At 36.3% G+C, this 20160-nt stretch overlaps 1 protein-coding gene across 3 annotated transcripts in view; it reads right to left on the reverse strand.

The window, feature by feature from the left end:
- The window catches only part of FOXP4 (forkhead box P4), a 183560-nt gene that overhangs the window by 21317 nt on the left and 142083 nt on the right, over nucleotides 1–20160 (reverse strand). For all 3 annotated transcript variants that reach the window (XM_083359853.1, XM_083359855.1, XM_083359854.1), the window contains one exon: nucleotides 17821–17922. In XM_083359853.1, coding sequence (XP_083215979.1) covers nucleotides 17821–17922 — 102 coding nt within the window. The remainder of the gene's footprint in view (nucleotides 1–17820; nucleotides 17923–20160) is intronic.

Genomic DNA, 20160 nt, shown 5'->3' on the forward strand with positions numbered 1-20160 from the left:
ACTCAAAACAGGCCAAAGATATGATCCAATCTAAGTCAAGCAATAGGAGAGCAATATAGAGTGCACATTATATTTTTCATTTGGATGTGAAGGTGTCTTTTAAAACCGCAACCCAGAAAATGCCTCAGACTGTGCTGTGTATCATCGAGTAATAGAAGACAATGAGGCAAAGTGTTCAAAATTGGGGCACAGAGAACCTTAAATGAGACAAGACGCATGAGCAGCCACTTTGGAGCTTCTCTCTCCTTTCAGTAAGGAAAGGAAAAGTAACCGTAGAAATGAAGAAAAGGCAATGCAGATCTCTCTTTGCAACTCAAAATTACAGAGAGCCACTTCCATATTGTTATTAACTCGGAGGACTGCTTTGCCATATTATCCACAGACAATTGCTTTTTCATCCATTTTGATGTTTATTTCTCAACAATACATCAGCCAGCTGCACATTTCGTCCCACTGCCCAACAGCATTCCACTTGCCTACTTACTCTAGATTATTCTAATTCATGACTTTTTATTCCCTTCACCCGCCAAGCCAGCAATCTTTTGTTAACCCATCCAAGCAGCTCTTTTTAAAGTCTGCATTAATGTCCAGCCTTGCTTTTAATTTTCATATCCAGGACCTTGCCATTTCCTTTTTGCATCTCTACAATACTCTCTACTCATAGGTTACATATGGTCCCCAGCCTTCATTATTGGGGCCTCATAATTAGGTTGCATTGGCAAATTTCACAATAAAATTTTCAGTGGCATGAACTTTACTACTTTTCTGATTAAAATGAAGATGAAAGCAGATGCTATAAATCACTGTGACCCTTAAGAACCCACCAAAATTTCCATCCTCAAAAAAATGGAAAAGGACATTTGTCTGGTCTGGGTGCAAATTTCTTCTTTGGAACTTAAATTCTCATTATATATATGTATGTATGTGTGTATATATATATGCTTCTCCCAGAAGAAGGAAGCTGAAGCCACCAGCCTGAGGATGACGGATGGGATTTCGTCGAAACGTTGCTTTTACACCTTCAATTCTACGTGGGGAAAAACCCGAATGACCAAAGATCCACATACAAACACCCGCGAAAACCTCAGAAAACAAATATATATATATATTTGTGTGTGTGTGTGTGTGTGTGTGTGTGTGTGTGTGTGGATAGATAGATAGATAGATAGATAGATAGATAGATAGATAGATAAACAAACTCTGTTCATTTTCCCCTTGGTCTTAAAAATGAATGAACTCCCTGCTATATTTGGTAGCTAACAAGGATGATTCATATCTAGAATCACTTTGTAAATATGTGGGGGTAGGGAATCCCCGTTTAGCCTTTATTATTTTTTAAGTGATTCTAGATATGAATCATCCATTTTAGCTACCAAATATAGCAGGGAGTTTATTCATTTTAAGACCAAGGGGAAAAATGAACAGAGTTTAAATTACTTTTTCTTCTCTGTAAGTCATGTTCACATTCAAATAAAAAAATAAAGTGATAATTTGTATACAGCTAAGACCAACAATTAAATTTAAAAAAAAATCTATCTGAAACTTATAGATGACCAGCAGACAGGGTGTAGTAATTCATGTGGATGACGAATATGTTTGTGGAACAATTAGATACCACATATTTTAAGAATTTTTTTCATGCTTTTTAAAAATATTCATTTTCTATAACCTAAATCCTAAGTCATATGTATTACAATATAAAGTCCAATAGGTCAATCAGGATGGCACAGTAACTCTACACCTTTCCTTTCAATCTTGACAGTTTGTCTGACAACTGAAGCACCAGTAATTTCTTTTGTAGGTTATGGATAAGAGAAAAAAAGATTAATTTATTCATTAAAGGGTGGAAAGAATCTAAGAGATATATATGTTTGAAGAACAGTATTATTATTTCGATATTCTACATTATGTACACTGATGTTTAATGTCTGCATTTAATGTCTGCAAGTAAATAACCAAGCTGAGAGAATATTAAGAACTCCACAGTTTGGACTTCCGGGTGGCAAGGCTCTGTCGATGGTGGCCGTTTTGACCGTCAGCCCCGTTGTTTTCCGTTGAACTGTGAAAACAGCGATAATCAGCTGTTTTGCGGTTTGGAAACAACCTCCCTCTGGAGAACAGGGGAGGGGGAACATTCAGGTAGAGGTAGAGCTCCCCTAGACCCCTAGAATTGTTATTCTGTTGAAGGGTGAGAGCTTCCCCAGAGCCTGAATTAGCTCCGGACTTGGGGACTCCTCTGTTCCAAGGCTATGGAACAGAGCAGGACGCTGCAACCATCCCTGCAATCAACATTGTATTTTGGATTACTTGGATGCAGGCAGAGCTGTGCAGGAGAATTTTGAAACAGCAAGTATATGATCTTTAACTCCGGTTTATACTAAAAGTAAGGAAGAAAGATGGTGCAGGAGTGAATTGTCAGTGAAAAATAAAAGGACAATGAATATATCATAACATATAAAGACTGAGAAGGAAGAAATTGTGTTTTTTTTAAAGTCACTCTGCGCAAAATATTTGAAATTGGTTTAAAAGTGAATTTAAGGATTTGGATATTTAATAGGGGAGAAAGAAAGTTGCAAGCTGAGTGGAAAAGTGAAAGTGCGCAACGAAAATTAATTGGGTGTTAAAATGGCTTCTAAACCAGCTAAAGCTTCTATTCCTAGAAGTGCTGGTGCGTCACCAGTTCAGCATTCTTCACTACAGGCATTGATGCCACCCCCAGTGGCACCTGCACCCACATTAACATTAAAAGATTTACAAGATGCTTTAAAAAATCAATCTCAGCAAATATCTGAACTTATCAATGAGAAGAATAAAGAAATATGAGGGGACATTTTAGTGGCTTTTCAGGGGCTGGCAGTTTGCATTGAGCGTTTGGATGAACGTGTGGAAGAGGTGTATCAAAATAATTTGAGATTGGATGCTAAAATGTCAGAAGCTGAGAATAAAATGGACAAGACTGAGGAGGAGGTGGTTATGATACAATATAGAGATAAATTTAATTATGGCAGCAAGACTTTTGGTAGCGCAATATTGGAAGAAGGAGGAACTGCCTACTATAGAAGAGTGGACTTTAAAAGTGTCAAACCTGGCGGAAATGGCAAAGATTTCAGCATATTTGAAAGAACAATCGCAACAGAGATATATTTTGGAATGGAGAAGATGGATTGATTATATTCAGAATAAATATGGGACTAGAAAGTTTCATTTAGTATATGAATAAGTATTAGTATTATATGATGTATTATTAATTAGTTATTATTATTTAGTTATTTAGTTATGTTAAGAGGAGTTAAAGTGCGATAGAATTTAAAGTGTCTTTTTTAGTTGGTTAGCATATTTTAGCTTAAGTTGGTTAAAGTTTATACCCTGTATTCAGCTCTGGGAAGTTGGGGGGGAGGGGGAGGGAGAGGAAGTGGGGGGGGAGGGGGAGGGAGGGAGTTTATGTTTTTTAAAATGTATTTTAAAACTTTTCAATAAAAAAAGAACTCCACAGTTCAATCCTGAGCTATATACATCCTCTTCTATCTTAATGTCTATACTTATCTAATATAGGAATGGACAAAAGTTCCTCAAAGGTTCTGACCTACAATTTCCAATATTACTTAAAACTGGCTGAGCTACTGGGAACTGTTGTTAAGCATCAACATGAGTTCCTTAAGTTCCCTGCCCCTTGATAAATTAATAATTCAAACAGATTCAGTATGCAAAAAGATTGTTGCTTGAATTCACTTGTCAAGAATTCTGTTACTGCAATCTTTAATTCACACAGCAACAATTTCAGTCATGGAAAGATCCATATGGTTAGGCTGCTATACATTGAGACTTCCCTAAAAGATTAAAAGTCTGTGGGTCAATGTTCAAAGGCTGCCCTGTAAAAAAAAATAAAAATAAAAATAAAATAAAATAATAAAATAATATAAAATAATATAAAATAAAATAAAATAATAATAATAATAATAATAATAATAATAATAATAATAATAATAATAATAATAATAATAAAAATAAAAAAACATGGCAGTGCCTGGAGACAGCAAATAGATGAGAAAGAACTGGAGAAGATAACAAAATGCAAAGACCTTCAAACAGAAATAGAAAGACTGTGGCAAAGGCAAGCAAGGGTAGTACCAATAGTAATAGGCGCCTTGGGTGCAATCCCAAAACAACTGGAGCACCACTTGAACACCATTGGCATTGACAAATTCACCATTAGTCAATTGCAAAAGGCGGCCTTACTAGGAACTGCTTCCATCCTGCGACGATATCTATAATACTATCAAACATCCACATCTGCCTATCCCAGGTCCTTGGTAAGGACTTGATAGACAAAAATGCCAAATCCAGTCTGAACATCTGGCTGACTGTACGATGATCAACAACAATAATAATAATTTATCATCGCACAGTCAGCCAGATGTTCAGACTGGATTTGGCATTTTTGTCTACCTATCAAGTCCTTATATTATTATTATTATAAAGGTCATCTAGTCCAACCCCCTGCTCAGGCAGGAAACCCTATACCATTTCAGACAAATGGCTGTCCAGTCTCTTCTTAGAAACTTCCAGCGTTGCAGCATTCCACAGCTTCTGGAGGCAGGTTGTTCCACTGATTAATTGTTCTAACTGTCAGGAAGTTTCTCCTTAGTTCTAGGTTGCTTCTCTCTTTGGTTAGTTTCCATCCATTGCTTCTTGTCCTGCCTTCAGGTGCTTTGGAGAATTGATTGATAGCTTGATTCTCTCTTCGTTATGGCAGCCCTGAGATATTGGAACACTGCTATCATGTCACCCCTCGTCCTTCTCTTCATTAAACTAGACATACCCAATTCCAGCAACCATTCCTTATCTGTTTTAGCCTCCAGTCCCTGATCATCCTTGTTGCTCTTCTCTGTACTCTTTCCAGAGTCTCAACATCTTTTTTACATCGTGGTGACCAAACCTGGATGCAGTATTCCAGGTGTGGCCTTACCAAGGCATTGTAAAGTGGTATTAGTACTTCAGGTGATCTTGATTCTATCCCTCTGTTAATTCAGCCTAGCACTGTGTTGGCTTTTTTGGCAGCTGCAGCACACTGCTGGCTCATATTTAAGTGACTGTCCACTAGGACTCCAAGATCCCTCTCACAGTTGCTACTATTGAGCAAGGTATCACCTATACTATACCTGTGCATTTGGTTTTTCTTGCTTAAATGTAAAATCTTACTTTTTTCACCACTGAATTTCATTTTGTCAGATAGTGCCCAATGTTCAAGTCTGTCAAGATTCTTCTGTATATAAATGTATATAGATGTATATAAACCTCTTTTATGGATATCTGGTTGGGATGACAAAGAAAGTTGGGTAGTACTGAAGTGAATGATGGGATCAAGTAGAATCTTTTTCATGCAATTCATTCACAAAGGAGGATATATTGCACATAAGACATCTTACAGATCTGTATAAGAGAAGAAACCCCCACAATATTCCCAGGGCATCTTGCTTATTTTTGGCTTTCTACCCTGGGATGATTTACCTCAAAACCTAAATGTCTATGGGAAAGCACCTTTGGGACTTCAAAAGCTAGTTTAAAGTTCAGATAAACTGTAAGGTATGGTAAATAATATTTCATATATAGTTATTAAATAATATTGCATGTATGTGAAACAGAGGCTGAAGTTCCCATTTTTTAAATCAGCATCATTTGGAACAACAATTGTTCTGTCATTCCTACAATAATTTGCAAGGATTTCATTCTACAGAATGGATTTTAAATTTGTTTTAATACCATACATATACATAGCATAAAAAATAAATGGCGATAACATCAGAAATACTACAACACTATTGCATCTGCCTATATAGCATATAGTAGGAATGTCAGTAAACATACTCTTAATTCCTGTTAACAGATAGTATAAGCAAAACATAAAACCAAAAGGCTATAAACAGTTGTCACCATTGCTAAAGACATCATATGTTGCTTGTGAATTTCACAGCGGTTGTATTCCCTGAAGCACTTTCATATCTGGTGTTTTCAGAACATGATTATAGCATAACATAAGCCATTACAGCTGAAATTTGTTGTATTGTAAATAATTACATAGTAGGAAAAATTCTTTCTTTGGCAGGTGAATTGACTAGGTGTCAGGTAATAATTGTTTTCTAGACTCCAACAACCAAGATTATATAATTCTTGAACAAGTAGAAATGAAAATTCTTTAAGGCCTCTACATTATACTTGAATAGGTTAACCATATAACACAGGGGTCCCCACCCTTGGCAACTTTAAGATCTGTGGACTTCAACTCCCAGAATTCCCCACCCAGCAGTTGAAGTCCACAGGTCTTAAAGTTGCCAAGGTTGGGGACCCCTGATCTAACACCATCTACGGGTAAAGCTCTGTGATGTGGTCAGTCCCAATATTAGAGCTTTCAGCAATTTGTTATATGAGCCCAATATTGTACAATGCTTACAATAACCAAAGGAAGGGTTCTTTTTCTCATATAAAGAAAAAAGAAGAGAAAGTATAGATGCTGATGCCTAGCAAAATCCAGGACTTTCATATATAATTAAATAATCAGAAGTCTTTCTACTGGGACAGGCCTGCACAAACTAAATCCAGTCAGCCAATTGCGACAGTAACTGCAATTCCTTTCTCTGACACACGATAAATTCCTTTATTTTTTTCCCCACCCCAAATCACAAGCATACAATGGAATGGACAGCAGTATTTTCCCAACCTTCTACAGACAGAAAATTTGTAGTTTTTCTACATGTTTTCAATATATGGTTTGTATTCTTAAGATGTCAAGTAGCAAAATAATTTGGCATGCTTTAAAAATGTAAATGTGCGTCAGAAATATTAATGTGTCTTAGAGGTAAGCTGAGCTCAACATTCCAATGACATATGAGGTTTAATAAAGTTTAAAAAAACTCTCAAGCCAAGCTGGATTTTGATTACATGGATAGATACAACTGTATAGTTTTTTTGGCTGCAGCAGCGAAGTGATTTGCTACTGCTTATCGCTGAGATGGTTTTGAACTTCTCAGCCTGGCTTAGAGTTCTTGTGTTTTTCCTGGTGGTCTACTATTTGATTCCCACCTTTCCTAGTTTCTCTGCCCAGATGATATCAGTGGGTTGATGCCATCTGCTCATCTGAAAACCAAGTTTGTTACTAAAGGCCTTTGCTGAACTGATGTGAAAATGAATGCTTTACCTGTATTCACTGAGGTGGAGGGGGACAAAGAGATACTGTACATGGGGACTGAAGAAAGAAATATGGGTCACAGACATAGGGACAAAGGTACATTGTTGTGAAGGAAACAAGAAAAATGAGCTACAGATTGAACTGTCCAGAGGCACTTCGATCTCTATGTGTTTCAGATCTCCCATCTGTATCTGAGATCCATGTTTAATGCATGATTTGGGTGTGTGTTATAGGCTATATAGAGAATTGAAGGCACAGTTCAAACGATGTAGCTGAATAAAGATACAGTACATGAAAATAATGGAGGACTTGGATAGAGGAACTTTTCCATGCTTTTGATTTGGTATCTTCATGTCACCAAAAATGGGAGGAAATAGGATTGAAAAGGCAAAAGACTGTCTCTTTATATGATGAAATCTAAATATCTTTGCTTTACAGCGGAATAGAACAATTTGCTACATTGCCAAACGAACATGGCCAATTCGTCATGGCCAACTCACCAGGGGACAGCTCGCCATGGCCAACTTGCTATGGGACAACTCACCATGGACAATTCAACAATTCAATTTAATTATTTAAAATAATTTAAAAAATATTTTATTTTTTGTCATTCATATTTCATTTTGTCCCTACCTTTGCATCCTTTATTTAGTGATTCTATTCCACCATTTCTTTGATATTAGTGTAACTCTTGTCCTGGAGTGAGTTGACCCTGGCAAGTTGTCCTGTGGTGAGTTGGCCCTGGTGAGTTGTCATAGACCCCTTTTACAACTAGTCCTTAATTTACACCCTGCAATTTTAGTGACCATTTTTTAGTGGCACTGAAAAAAAGTGACTTATGACTGCTTTTCCCAAGACGACATCAGCCTCCCCACAGTCATGTGATCACAATTCATATACTTGGCAACTGGCATGTATTTATGATGGTTACAGCGTGCCAGGATCACCTTTTGCAACCTTCTGACAAAGAAAGTAAATAGGGAACCCATATTCACTTAAGAACTCTGTTACTAATTTAACAACAGCACTGATTCACTTCACAACTGTAGCAACAAAGGTCATAAAATGGGGCAAAATGAGGACCCAGATTGTTGGGGGCAATAAGCTGACTTTGTAATAATGCTGCTTTGGGGGGGGGGGGCGAAAGCCCTAATAAGCAGGCATATACATAGAATGAAGGCTATTGCTAAGCACATTGATTTGTGCTTTAGATTGTAAGCTGCCCTGAGTCTTCGGAGAAGGGCGGGATATAAATGGGATTAAAAAAAAGTCACTTAAAAACGATCCCATTCAGCAACAGAAATGTTGGGCACAATTGTGGTTGTATGTTGAGGACTATCTGTACAGAAAATATATTACAGTTATTATGTAACTTGTCTAAAACATGTTCCACACATTGGTGATCAGCTATTTGAATATTACGTGTGCTCCTGGAATAAAATGACTCAAAATTCACATCAAAGATAGAAACAAAAACCAGCAATATGGGAGTGCTGATATTATGTTTATGTTTAGAAGTGTAAGTAAAGATTTTGTGTTAGTTGAAGTTCTATTATTTGGCATTTCATGTTTAATCTTAAAAATAAGCATCTTAGAATCACGTATACAGTAGGTTGGGTTTGTTTGTTTTTTTATGAAAAGGAAAAAAGGTAGGAAATAATTTCTTCCCTTTCTTTTCTTGAAACCTTACAATTCATCTTCTGAAAAGACAAACTGTTCACAAACATTCCACACCATAACCAAAAAGAATGCTCAAGCAGCAAGTTCGAGCGGCAATTTTTAACTAGTAACAACAACAACAACATCAACTTTATTGATTAGCCCTTGGGCCATATCAAAGTGCAAAGTTCCAGCAACAAACCGTCATCAAAACTTGATAAAAGCAATCCAAAATGGAATTTGATAAAATACAATTTAAAATGGAATTAAAATAAAATACAATTTAAGATGAAATAGTATTAAAATACAAATTTAAGATATAGATAAAATATGATATTATATTTCGGAGTCGCCCTTGCAATCTACCCCAATCAGTCCCACATATGCAGATCTTCACCGGATCATTTTGTTTAAATACTGTGCTATGTTAAATGTTATTTTCAAGTTCTGACCGGACATAAGATAAGTTATTTTGATATGGGGATCCCAATGGGTCATTCGTTTGGTATATAGACCAAGATACCTGTCTCTCACCCTCTTATACAGACAACAGTCAAATAGGATGTGAGCCAGGTCCTCTACCTCTGCTGCTTTGCAAATGCAGAGACGCTCATTGAACTAGTACAAACTAAATTGTTTTTTCCCAGGGAAGCAAGAAGTATCTTAAGAACTGGTTATATTCCGCCTGCTCTCTGAAATATCATTAACGAGTTATTTCACAGATGAACCTAGACAGTGATCCTCTCAAAGCATGGGTTGGACTCCAGGGCAGCTGCCTTCTCCAACCAACTTCACTGGCAAGTTCAGATTTCCTTGATCCCTCTTGGATCGATCCAAATCAACTCACTTCCCACAATAGCCTAATGCCATGACCTCCTTTTCATTCTCAGAGTAATTTGCTGCTCTCAGACTTGTGTTTGCTTAACAAGCAGCAAGTTCTGCTTGGCCGTTATCAAAGTCTGACGGCTACACAATAACTCTGGCTTCCCGTCTAAGGGAGTGATTGTATCGGGACCTGAGTGTGACACTGGCAGAATTATGTCATGTCTGGAAGATGGAATCTTATCAGGGCTTTGTCTGAAAGGCAAAGATGCCCAGCTGCAGGAACATGACACCCCTCCTCTGCTCTGGAGACAACCCACTGCTTTTCTTTTTCTCCCACCCCCATTTTTACATGCCAAGGAGAAATAGTCTTTTCTATTTCCAAATATCACTGAAGCAAGGAAGGGCAAATATATTCAGAGACAAAGGTTATTAACAGGTCAAAATACGAATTAAAAATGGAAATTGAGTACTATTTCACATGAAGAAAAAGACACACGAAACACACACACACTTCATATTTTAAGGATATATGTTTTTGCTAAAATAGTAATCTGAAAAAATACACCTGAAAAGGGGGTATTTTGGATTTTATAATATAAACAAGCCTAATAGTTTTAAACTGTTAAGTTTTCTAGACACAAGATACAATTGGCTGGAATTAGGGGAAACGCACAAATACACAACCTACTTGGTCCACTTAGTTTACTATTCCCTATAATCTACAATGATGGACTATAGCTCTTTTATGTGAATTCTTGTTCTCTGTGATTGAACTGTGGACATCTTCCATTGCTCTCCATGTAAAATTTGCAGATTTTGCCTTTGTTCTGATAATTTTTTAATTCCCATGAGGTAATTAAAAAGGTGAAATAGAGACATGCACAAACATGATTATAGCCAGACTCAAACCCTCAGCTGTCCTCAAAGATTTATGATGATATAAGTAACAGTAACTTCCTCTTTTTATTTTACAATTGGAGGAATAGATACACCAAGTGATAAGATCATAATTAGAACCTCAAGAGTTTATTCAGGATAAAAGACTGGATACTGGAAACTATTATAAGACTAACTTGCATTGTAAAGCTTAACTTCTCTACGAGGATTGAAAATGAAGTTGAGTACTGTGTTTCTCTCTTGTGAACACACACACACACACACACACACACACACAAAAACCCCTATCCTATTAGGATGCCATCTGTATTATGGCAAGTACTTCTTTTTTTAATTAAAGAGTTTTACAAAAACAAAGTTTTATAATATATCCCCAAATCCCCCCCACCCCAAAACCGCCCACTCCCCCCCCACTTTCCAGAGCTAAATACAGGATTATAGTTACAATAATCATATTCTAAATAAAAATTATGCATAATGTACAATTAACCAAATTCATAATGTGCTTTAACTCCCCTTTAACATAACTACAAACAAAGTACCAATAACAATATCCCACTAAAATCTACTCATAAGCTAAATGGAACTTTTTAGTCCCATGTTTGTTCTGAATATAATTTATCCATCTCCTCCAAACTGAAATATATCTTTCCTGTGAATGATCTTTCAACTAAGCAGAAATCTTAGACATTTCTGCAAGATTCGAAACTTTAAACACCCATTCTTCTATAGTAGGCAAACTATCCTTCTTCCAATATTGTCCCACCAGTAACTGTGCTGCTGTTCTCATATTCAACATCAAATTAGTTTCTTTAACATCACAATCTACAACAATACCCAATAAAAACAATTGCGGAGAAAACTTTATCTTTCTCTTAAAAATCTTTTGAATGTTCCACCAAATTTTGATCCAAAAAGCTTTTATATTTCTACAAGTCCACCACATGTGAAAATAGGTAGCTTCTAAACTACCACATCTCCAACATTTAGACTGTAAATTAGGATACATGTTGGACAACTTCTTGGAATCCAGATGCCATCTATAAAACATTTTATTAAAATTTTCTCTTAAGTTTTGAGCCTGAGTAAATTTAACATTTCTGACCCAAATTATCTCCCAGGTGTCCAACGAAATTGGTTCCTGAATATTTTGTGCCCACTTTATCATACAGTCTTTAACCAGTTCCGTTTCCAAATCCAATTCAATTAAAGCATTATATATCCTCTTTATATGTGCACAATTTAAATCTCTAATTTGTTTTACTAAATTTTGATCTGTAATTGTGATGCCAACCTTTTGATCTGACTTCCACCTAGCTTTCAATTGGGTATATTGAAACCAAGAGTAACTTATGTTTTCTTGTCTTAACTCCTCTAATGATTTAAGTTGCCAATCATTCCCTTGCAATCTAAGTAGTTCTTTATAAGAAACCATAGCCATACTCACTCCCATAGATATGCCCTCTATCGCGTGTCCAGGAATTCCCCAAATCGGTATTTTATAATTTAACTTATAAAAATACTTTTTCCAGACACGCAATAAAGCACTTCTAAGAATATGGGATTTAAAAGCCCTGTCTACCTTATCGTAAAGCAAATATGCATGCCATCCATATACCAAATCCCATCCCTCAAGATGAAGTATTCTCTTATTAGTTAAATTAAGCCAATCACTAACCCACGTCAAGGCAACCGCATCATAATACAATTTCAAATTCGGCGCCTTGAGTCCCCCTCTTTCCCTGGCATCTTGTAAAATCTTAAATTTAACTCTTGGTTTTTTCCCCGCCCAAATAAATTTATTAATACCCTTCTGCCATTGATCAAGGTTGGCATCCTTTTTCAATATAGGTATCATTTGAAACAAAAAGAGAAACTTTGGTAGAACGTTCATTTTAACAACTGCAATTCTTCCCAATAATGATAATTGTAATTTTTTCCAATTATTTAAGTCCCTTTGTACCTTCAACCATAGTGTTTCATAATTATTTTTATACAATTTTACATTTGAAGCTGCAATATATACTCCTAAATATTTAACCTTTTTCACTATTTCAAAACCTTCAAGTACTTCTTGTAATCTGGGAAACTAACCTAAATGATAGCTAGGGTTGACTGAAACATCTATTTGCCACATGCAGTGAGATACCAACCCCCAGGTTATCATTAACCTTATTTTCTATTTCAGCATCTTGAACTTCCCTTCTGCTTTTTTTGTACTGAAGCCACATGCATGCAGCTGGAGACCTATTTCTGCAGGCTTATAATGGAACAGACTGGTCACATGCTGTTGTCACCAACCCACACATCCTTATCCCCACCTCAGAAGCTAAAATACTTTGTTCTGAGGGATGGAAACTAATTCTCTAATCTTGTTTAATCATCCATGCATTTTGACACATTTTATGTTAAATTATCTGTTTATTGTACTGAGGAACTATACATTATCATCAAGAGAAACTATAGCCCACAGCTCAAAAAGAAAGCCATTGGGGCAGAGGAATATCTTGTGCTCAAGAAGGTGGAATTCATCAGTCCCGACAGACTCAGAACCACTTCATCATAACTGGAAGCAACATAATAATGGATACAAAATGACTCAAGATATCTATTTTCTCCACTTTGGGTAATGGCTAAAAGAAGAGATCACCTTACTCGTGGAAGATATGGAATACCCATACATTTCATTGAAGGAGCGATAAGAATTTTGTCTTCTACACATTATAGTGGAAGCAAAAAAAGGAAACACAAGGATTCACAAGTCACTCAAATATCATTTTACTTATTTCACTGGGTCATGTCAAGTTACCTCAAATCCTCAAGTACATTATATAGCACAATATATTCTTATTATCTCCCTCTTTACTTTCACATATTAAGATCTTCAATGCAGATTTTGTGGAACATGGATCGACATAAGGAAACTCAACCATGCTGCTACTGAATCACAGAGTGAATGTACTGACATGCAATTGTATATAACCTCTGTAAAATTCTTAATATCATGTCCACATTCAGAATACAAATAAAATACAACCCAGTTAAGCCATAAACACATACTGCTTTTCTAAGAATAATTTTGAATTCAAACCTGTATGTCTACTACATTTAGAACATGTACACGCATGCACAGACACATACATACAACCAACACACAATTCCATTCTGTGGTTAGCAACATCAGAGCACATAAATGGTGTCAGAAATATAAGGTAAAGAAATTACAGTGGGAAAATGAAGATATTCAATTTAATTTAATTTACACTAACATCATCGCTATTTATTTATTAAATTTATATGCCGCCGATCTCACTATCCAAAGTAACTCTGGACTGCTCACTATGCTTCTCCATACTCTCTCTGCAGACCATCATCATCATCATCATCATCATCATCATCATCATCATCATCATCATAATTAGTAGTAGTAGTAGTTGGAAGGGACCTTGGAAGTCATCTAGTCCAACCCCCTGCTCAGGCAGGAAACCCTATACCATTTCAGGCAAATGGCTGTCCAGTCTCCTCTTCAAAACTTCCAGTGTTGGAGCATTCACAACTTCTGCAGGCAGGTTGTTCCACTGGTTAATTGTTCTAACTGTCAGGAAGTTTCTCCTTAGTTCTAGGTTGCTTCTCTCCTTGATTAGTTTCCATCCGTTGCTTTTTGTCCTGCTTTCAGGTGCTTTGGAGAATAGCTTGACTCCTTCTTCTTTGTGGCAGCCCCTGAGATATTGGAACACTGCTATCATGTCACCCCTCACCCTTCTCTTCGTTAAACTACACATACCCAATTCCAGCAACCGTTCCCTATATGTTTTAGCCTCCAGTCCCCCAATCATCTTTGTTGCTCTTCTCTGTACCCTTTCTAGAGTCTCAACATCTTTTTTACATCGTGGTGACCAAAACTGGATGCAGTATTCCAGGTGTGGCCTTACCAAGGCATTGTAAAGTGGTATTAGTACTTCACGTGATCTTGATTCTATCCCTCTGTTAATGTAGCCTAGCACTGTGTTGGCTTTTTTGGCAGCTGCAGCACACTGCTGGCTCATATTGAAGTGATTGTCTACTAGGACTCCGAGATCCCTCTCACAGTTACTACTATTGAGCAAGGTACCACCTATACTATACCTGTGCATTTGATTTTTCCTGCCTAAATGTAGAACCTTACTTTTTTCACCATTGAATTTCATTTTGTTAGATAGCGCCCAGTGTTCGAGTCTGTCCAGATCCTCCTGTATTTTAAGCCTATCTTCTGGAGTATTGGCTATTCCTGCCAGCTTGGTGTCATCTGCAAATTTGATGAGTTCTCCATCTATCCCCTCATTCAAATCGTTGATGAAGATGTTGAAGAGCACTGGGCCCAGAAGAGAGCCCTGGGGCACCCCACTACACACTTCCTTCCATGTAGTTGCAGTTCCATTGAGGACCACATGCTGAGTACGGCCTGTCAGCCAGCTATGAATCCATCTGGTGGTGATGCTATCTAACCCACATTTTTCTATCTTATCAAGTAGTAGGTTGTGATCTACTTTATCAAATGCCTTACTGAAGTCCAAGTAAATTTACAGCATTCCTCTGGTCCACTAATTTTGTCACTTGGTCAAAGAATGTAATAAGATTTGTCTGGCATGATCTGTTTTAGACAAGCCCATGTTGACTTTTAGTGATGACTTTGTTTGCATCAAGGTGTTCGCTGATTTGTTGTTTGATTATCTTTTCCAGAATCTTCCCAGGTATTGATGTCAGGCTGATAGGTCTGTAGTTTCCTGGATCTATTTTTTTCCCTTTTTTGAAGATGGGAACTACATCAACTCTCTTCTAGTCCTCTGGTAGTTCCCCAGTGCTCCAAGATCTTTGAAAAATATAGTTCAGTGGTTCTGAGATCACGTCTGCCAGTTCCTTGAGAACTTTGGGGTGTAATCCATCTGGTCCTGGTGATTTGAACTTGTCTAGGCTGGACAGGTGCTCACTTACCATTTTCTTGCCTATCTTAACTTGCATTTCCATTCTGTTTTTTATGGCACTGGTTTTGGTAGGTTGGACTGTATTTTCCCTTTGTGTAAAGACAGATGCAAAAAACGAGTTAAGTAGTTCTGCTTTCTCCCTGTTGCTTGTCACCTTCTTGCCACTTTCCCCCACTAATGGACCAATCATTTCCTTAACTTTTTTCTTGTTTTTTAATGTTGAAAGAAACTTTTTTTTGTTATTTTTGACTTTGGTTGCAAGCCTTAGCTCATTTTGAGCCTTAGCTTTCCTCACTTCATCTTTGCAGGCACGGGCTATTTGCTGATATTCTGACTTAGTTATGTGCCTCTCTTTCCAATTTTTATACTTGTCCTTTTTATCTTTCAATTTATCAGAGTTCTTTATGTAGCCATGCTGGTTTCTTTTGAGAGCTGTTATTTTTCTTCTTTGTTGATATTGTACTAGACTGGGCCTTTATTATCTCACTTTTCAAAATTTCCCAAGCTTCTTGAGTTGTTTTCCCCTTTAGGATTATCATCCATGGAATTCTTCCCAAGGTCTCTCTAAGTTTATTGAAATTAGCTCTTTTAAAGTCCAAGACTCTAGTTTGGCTGTGTTCTATTGCTTGTGCTTCCAGAAAGTTGAATTCCAATATTGCATGATCGCTTCCCCCCAAGGTTCCTGTGGCTTTGACGCTTTCTATCATTTCATCTCTGTTTGTGAGAATTAAATCCAATATGGCTAATCCCCTAGTTCCCTTCTCTACTTTTTGGGAAAGTTGTCTGCTAGGTTTGTCAGGAATCTGTTTGATCTTCCACTTGGTGCAGAGTTTGTCTCCCGGTTGATATCAGGGTAATTAAAGTCCCCCATTACTATTGTGATGTGCTTCTTACATACCTTAGTTAGCTGACTAGCAAAATGTTCATCTATTTCCTCTGCTTGGTTGGGCGGCCTATAGCATACACCTATGACAATGTCATTTCCCCCCCTTTTATATTGACCCAAATGCATTCAAGTTTATAGTTTTCGTCATTGTTGTGCTCTATTTCTGTAGAGATAAAGTTATTTCTTATATAGAGAGCAACTCCACCTCCTCTTTTGTTTAGTCTGTTTCTTTTAAATAGTTTAAATCCCTCTAGCTGTGGGTTTCATTTGTGGGTTTCATCCCACCATGTTTCTATAATGGCAACAATATCATATCCGCCCTCATTTACCTGAATTTCTAGTTTACCCTGCTTACTGTTCATACTCTGTGCATTGGTGTATAGACATTTGAGTCCTTTATGACTGACCCTGTGTTTACTTGCTACATAACTTGTGTGGTGCCTGACTTCCCCTATTTTCTTAGATTGCCGGGGACAGTGATGTTCTCTATCAATTAACTCACAGTCCTTGCTGGCATTCTTGATTATTTTAGAAATACGCTTCTTGTCCCTACTGGCAGTAGCCACCTGGAAGACACCTGACCTCTTTCAAAACCTCTGTGTCCTTTCCTAAATTTATATCCCTTATAATTGAACCACCAACCAGAAGGTGGCTTCTCTTTTTGGATGCCTTTCTGTTCTTGCATGACTGGTGTGTAATACCAGATTCGCACTTCTCCCTGTCGAAAAAAAGTTTTTCATCTTGGACCACGATCCCCTGCTTATTTGAGTTATTATCACAGATACCTTTACCTGTCTCCTTAATGTCCCTATATAGTTCTTCACTTGTAACTTGTAACCTCTCCTTTACAAGTTAAAATTGAGGAATTCATCAATGTCATCCAGCAACTTCTAAATCTTTTCACTTTTCATTCATTGTTTATATTGCAATGTACTTCTCATTCATTAATTACATGTGATCAAACCAAATCAACATCTTTTTTACATACTGGTCATTTAGTTTTGTACTTCTATCCATCCATTTCTTATTAATTCCTACTTATTGTTTCTTCTGGTTTTGACCACATACATTTCCAAAATAAATATATTCTCATTGAGTTTGACTCCTGTGTATTACATAACATGTTTAGCTCTTAATATCATAAAATACAATCAATACAAGTAGGTAGAAACACACTTAGCTATAGCCATTTTTCATTTCTTTCCACAAACATAATTTTTCATCACACACTACATACTACCCACTACATTTATACCATTAGTATTTCTTAATTTTTTCTGACTTCATTCATTTCTCCATATTTATTAATCATTCTGTTAATAGAGTTCCATGTTTCTTTAAAAAGTGATATCGTTGTGAAGAATATTATATATCCCAAAGCTATATTTAAATCCTAGGTTAAATTTTACCTTCCATGTAGCTGTATTTCTCCTGAAGTAGGCAAACATCCGTGTGAACCAATTATAGATTTCATTCAATGTTAGCTGCCTGTCAGGCGTCTCAAGGATAGCCTACATTTAGATATGAAAAAAGTCATTCTCAGATATAAGACTCAGCATTTCTCATCATCATTCCTGGGTGAACTACTATTAAAATATCAAAAGGGACTGACATTACGGTATGGTTACAAAATTTTCAACCACTTATTAAAAATGCTGAACTTAGGACAAGTGCATACATATTTATTTTTCTTCACTTAATGATTAGAAAATGAAGTGAGAATTAGTGTGAGCAAAGTAGCCATATAGATTATATATTATCAAGTTTTCCCATGGAATGATGTTACCCAGAAACCACAGGTTTTTAGTGAATTGATTTTATGACTCAACGAGCTATATGACAAAGTGTTGAGTGTAATGTACATATTTGTGAACCAATCAGTTGACATTCAAAAATGTAGAAGTATCTAGGAATGACATACTGTAACATCAATACTTAGCGTTATTTATTCCAAGTCAAAGCAGTAGAAGCCATTAAAGGAAGGTATTATGGACACAATAATGTATCACCATGCAGCTGAGTAGCAAAAGAAAATGTAAAGAACATACTCCAACATCTTTTTATTGTATTTGTATGTTCAGAGAAATTCAATATTTGCTAATAATTAGATTATTATTAATTCCAGGGTCTGATATACAAATTTTCCAAATACAGTGAAATTAGTTCTTTCAATATTTTATTTAAAAAAGTAACCAGACCATCCAACCTATCCATTTATTTTGTCTGAATGTAGAATACCATTTTGTAGGCTTAATGATTCTAAAGTATTTCTTATTTTTTTTAAAAAAATAAGTATTTATTTTTTTAATTTAATTGTTAGTTAAATTAAAAATTACTTTTAAATTTAATTTCAGTTTATATGGCTACCTCTCACATAAGCCAGTAGGTCTAATAAGGTCATCTATCTCACATAAAAAAGTAAATCTAATCTATGTAGATCAGAAGTAGAAGTGCTGAGGGAATACAAGTTTTAGATAGTTCCATTTAGCAGAAGATTCCCTTATGCAAATGTAACACTATTCTGTTCTACATACAGCACTTTAGGCTTAAGTTCTGAGAACAAGATCTGTCAAATAATAAGTACAAAATTGCTAATTATTATTCCCAAAGTACAAAAATGGAGCAGATTAAGCAAGGCAGGTACAGTAATCATGTCTCCAAACTGAGAATTGTACTATACAGACAAAGACAGACTGTCAATATGTACTCAAGCATTCTTCAAAAACTGCTCATGATTCTTATGCCTTTGTTTCTAATTATGTAGCAAAAGAAGAAAACCTCCCTAAAATGGTTCCTTCTTTCTTCATTTCATTTTTATTATGTGTCTCAGAATTTAGCAAAGTCAACTGAGAAAAGATAACATGATGGCTTTCAAGTTTACTAAGTCAGATGAGAAAATGCTTCAGGCACTTGGCACAATCAGTTTTGGGTGGTGGTATAGTTAAAAAATGGAACACAATCAAAATTTGCAGGATTGTGAATATGATGGAGACAGTAAATTCGTATCAGCCTTTAACTCAGTGAGGTTGGGATGTCATCTGATCTAACCTAATATGTCACTACACATGTCACTACCTGCACCAAGGGGGAAAATATTTGGGGGAGCTGGTAAGTGAGAATATTTGTTTAAACCTTCAAAGCATATCTTGGAAAAGCTGGTCAAATCATAGATATCCCAAAGTGGTTATCTGAAAATAAGAAGAATAGGTTCCCAGGAAATGATCTAATTCAGACTTTTTGCATAGGCTTTAAAAGACTAATGTTAAGGAGACACTGAAGGGCAGATTTTTACTAATAAGAATTGAGCACATCACTGTCATTTTTTTTTAAAAAAAAAGTTCCTTCTCTACCCTTATTCAGGGAGCTATTAACCTGACTATATAAAGCAGTGCATTAAGAAGCACTAAGGTCAGAACTGCCAAGAGCTGTCTGATCCGAGCAGGATACAACTATAATTATAAATAATTAAAGAGCAATAAAAACTAGAGATACAGCCCTTATGTCTTTGTCTCTAGGTCTCTTCACACAAAATAGACAAAAGAAAAAAAGAATATGTATACAATTCATTTACCAGCAGTACTAGAATGCTTAGTGAAAGGCACAAACAAAGGCTTAAAATGACAGATAATTTTGCTCTCAAAATGTAAATCAGTAGTCAAATGTGCAGCTTAGCCAAACTGCATTCCCCAGAGTTAGGACAGAAGGCAAAATCTTAAGAGTACGTTACTGGCCCATTAGAAACACTTGCC

Source organism: Vipera ursinii (assembly GCF_947247035.1).
Source record: "Vipera ursinii genome assembly, chromosome: 3".
NCBI lineage: Eukaryota > Metazoa > Chordata > Lepidosauria > Squamata > Viperidae > Vipera > Vipera ursinii.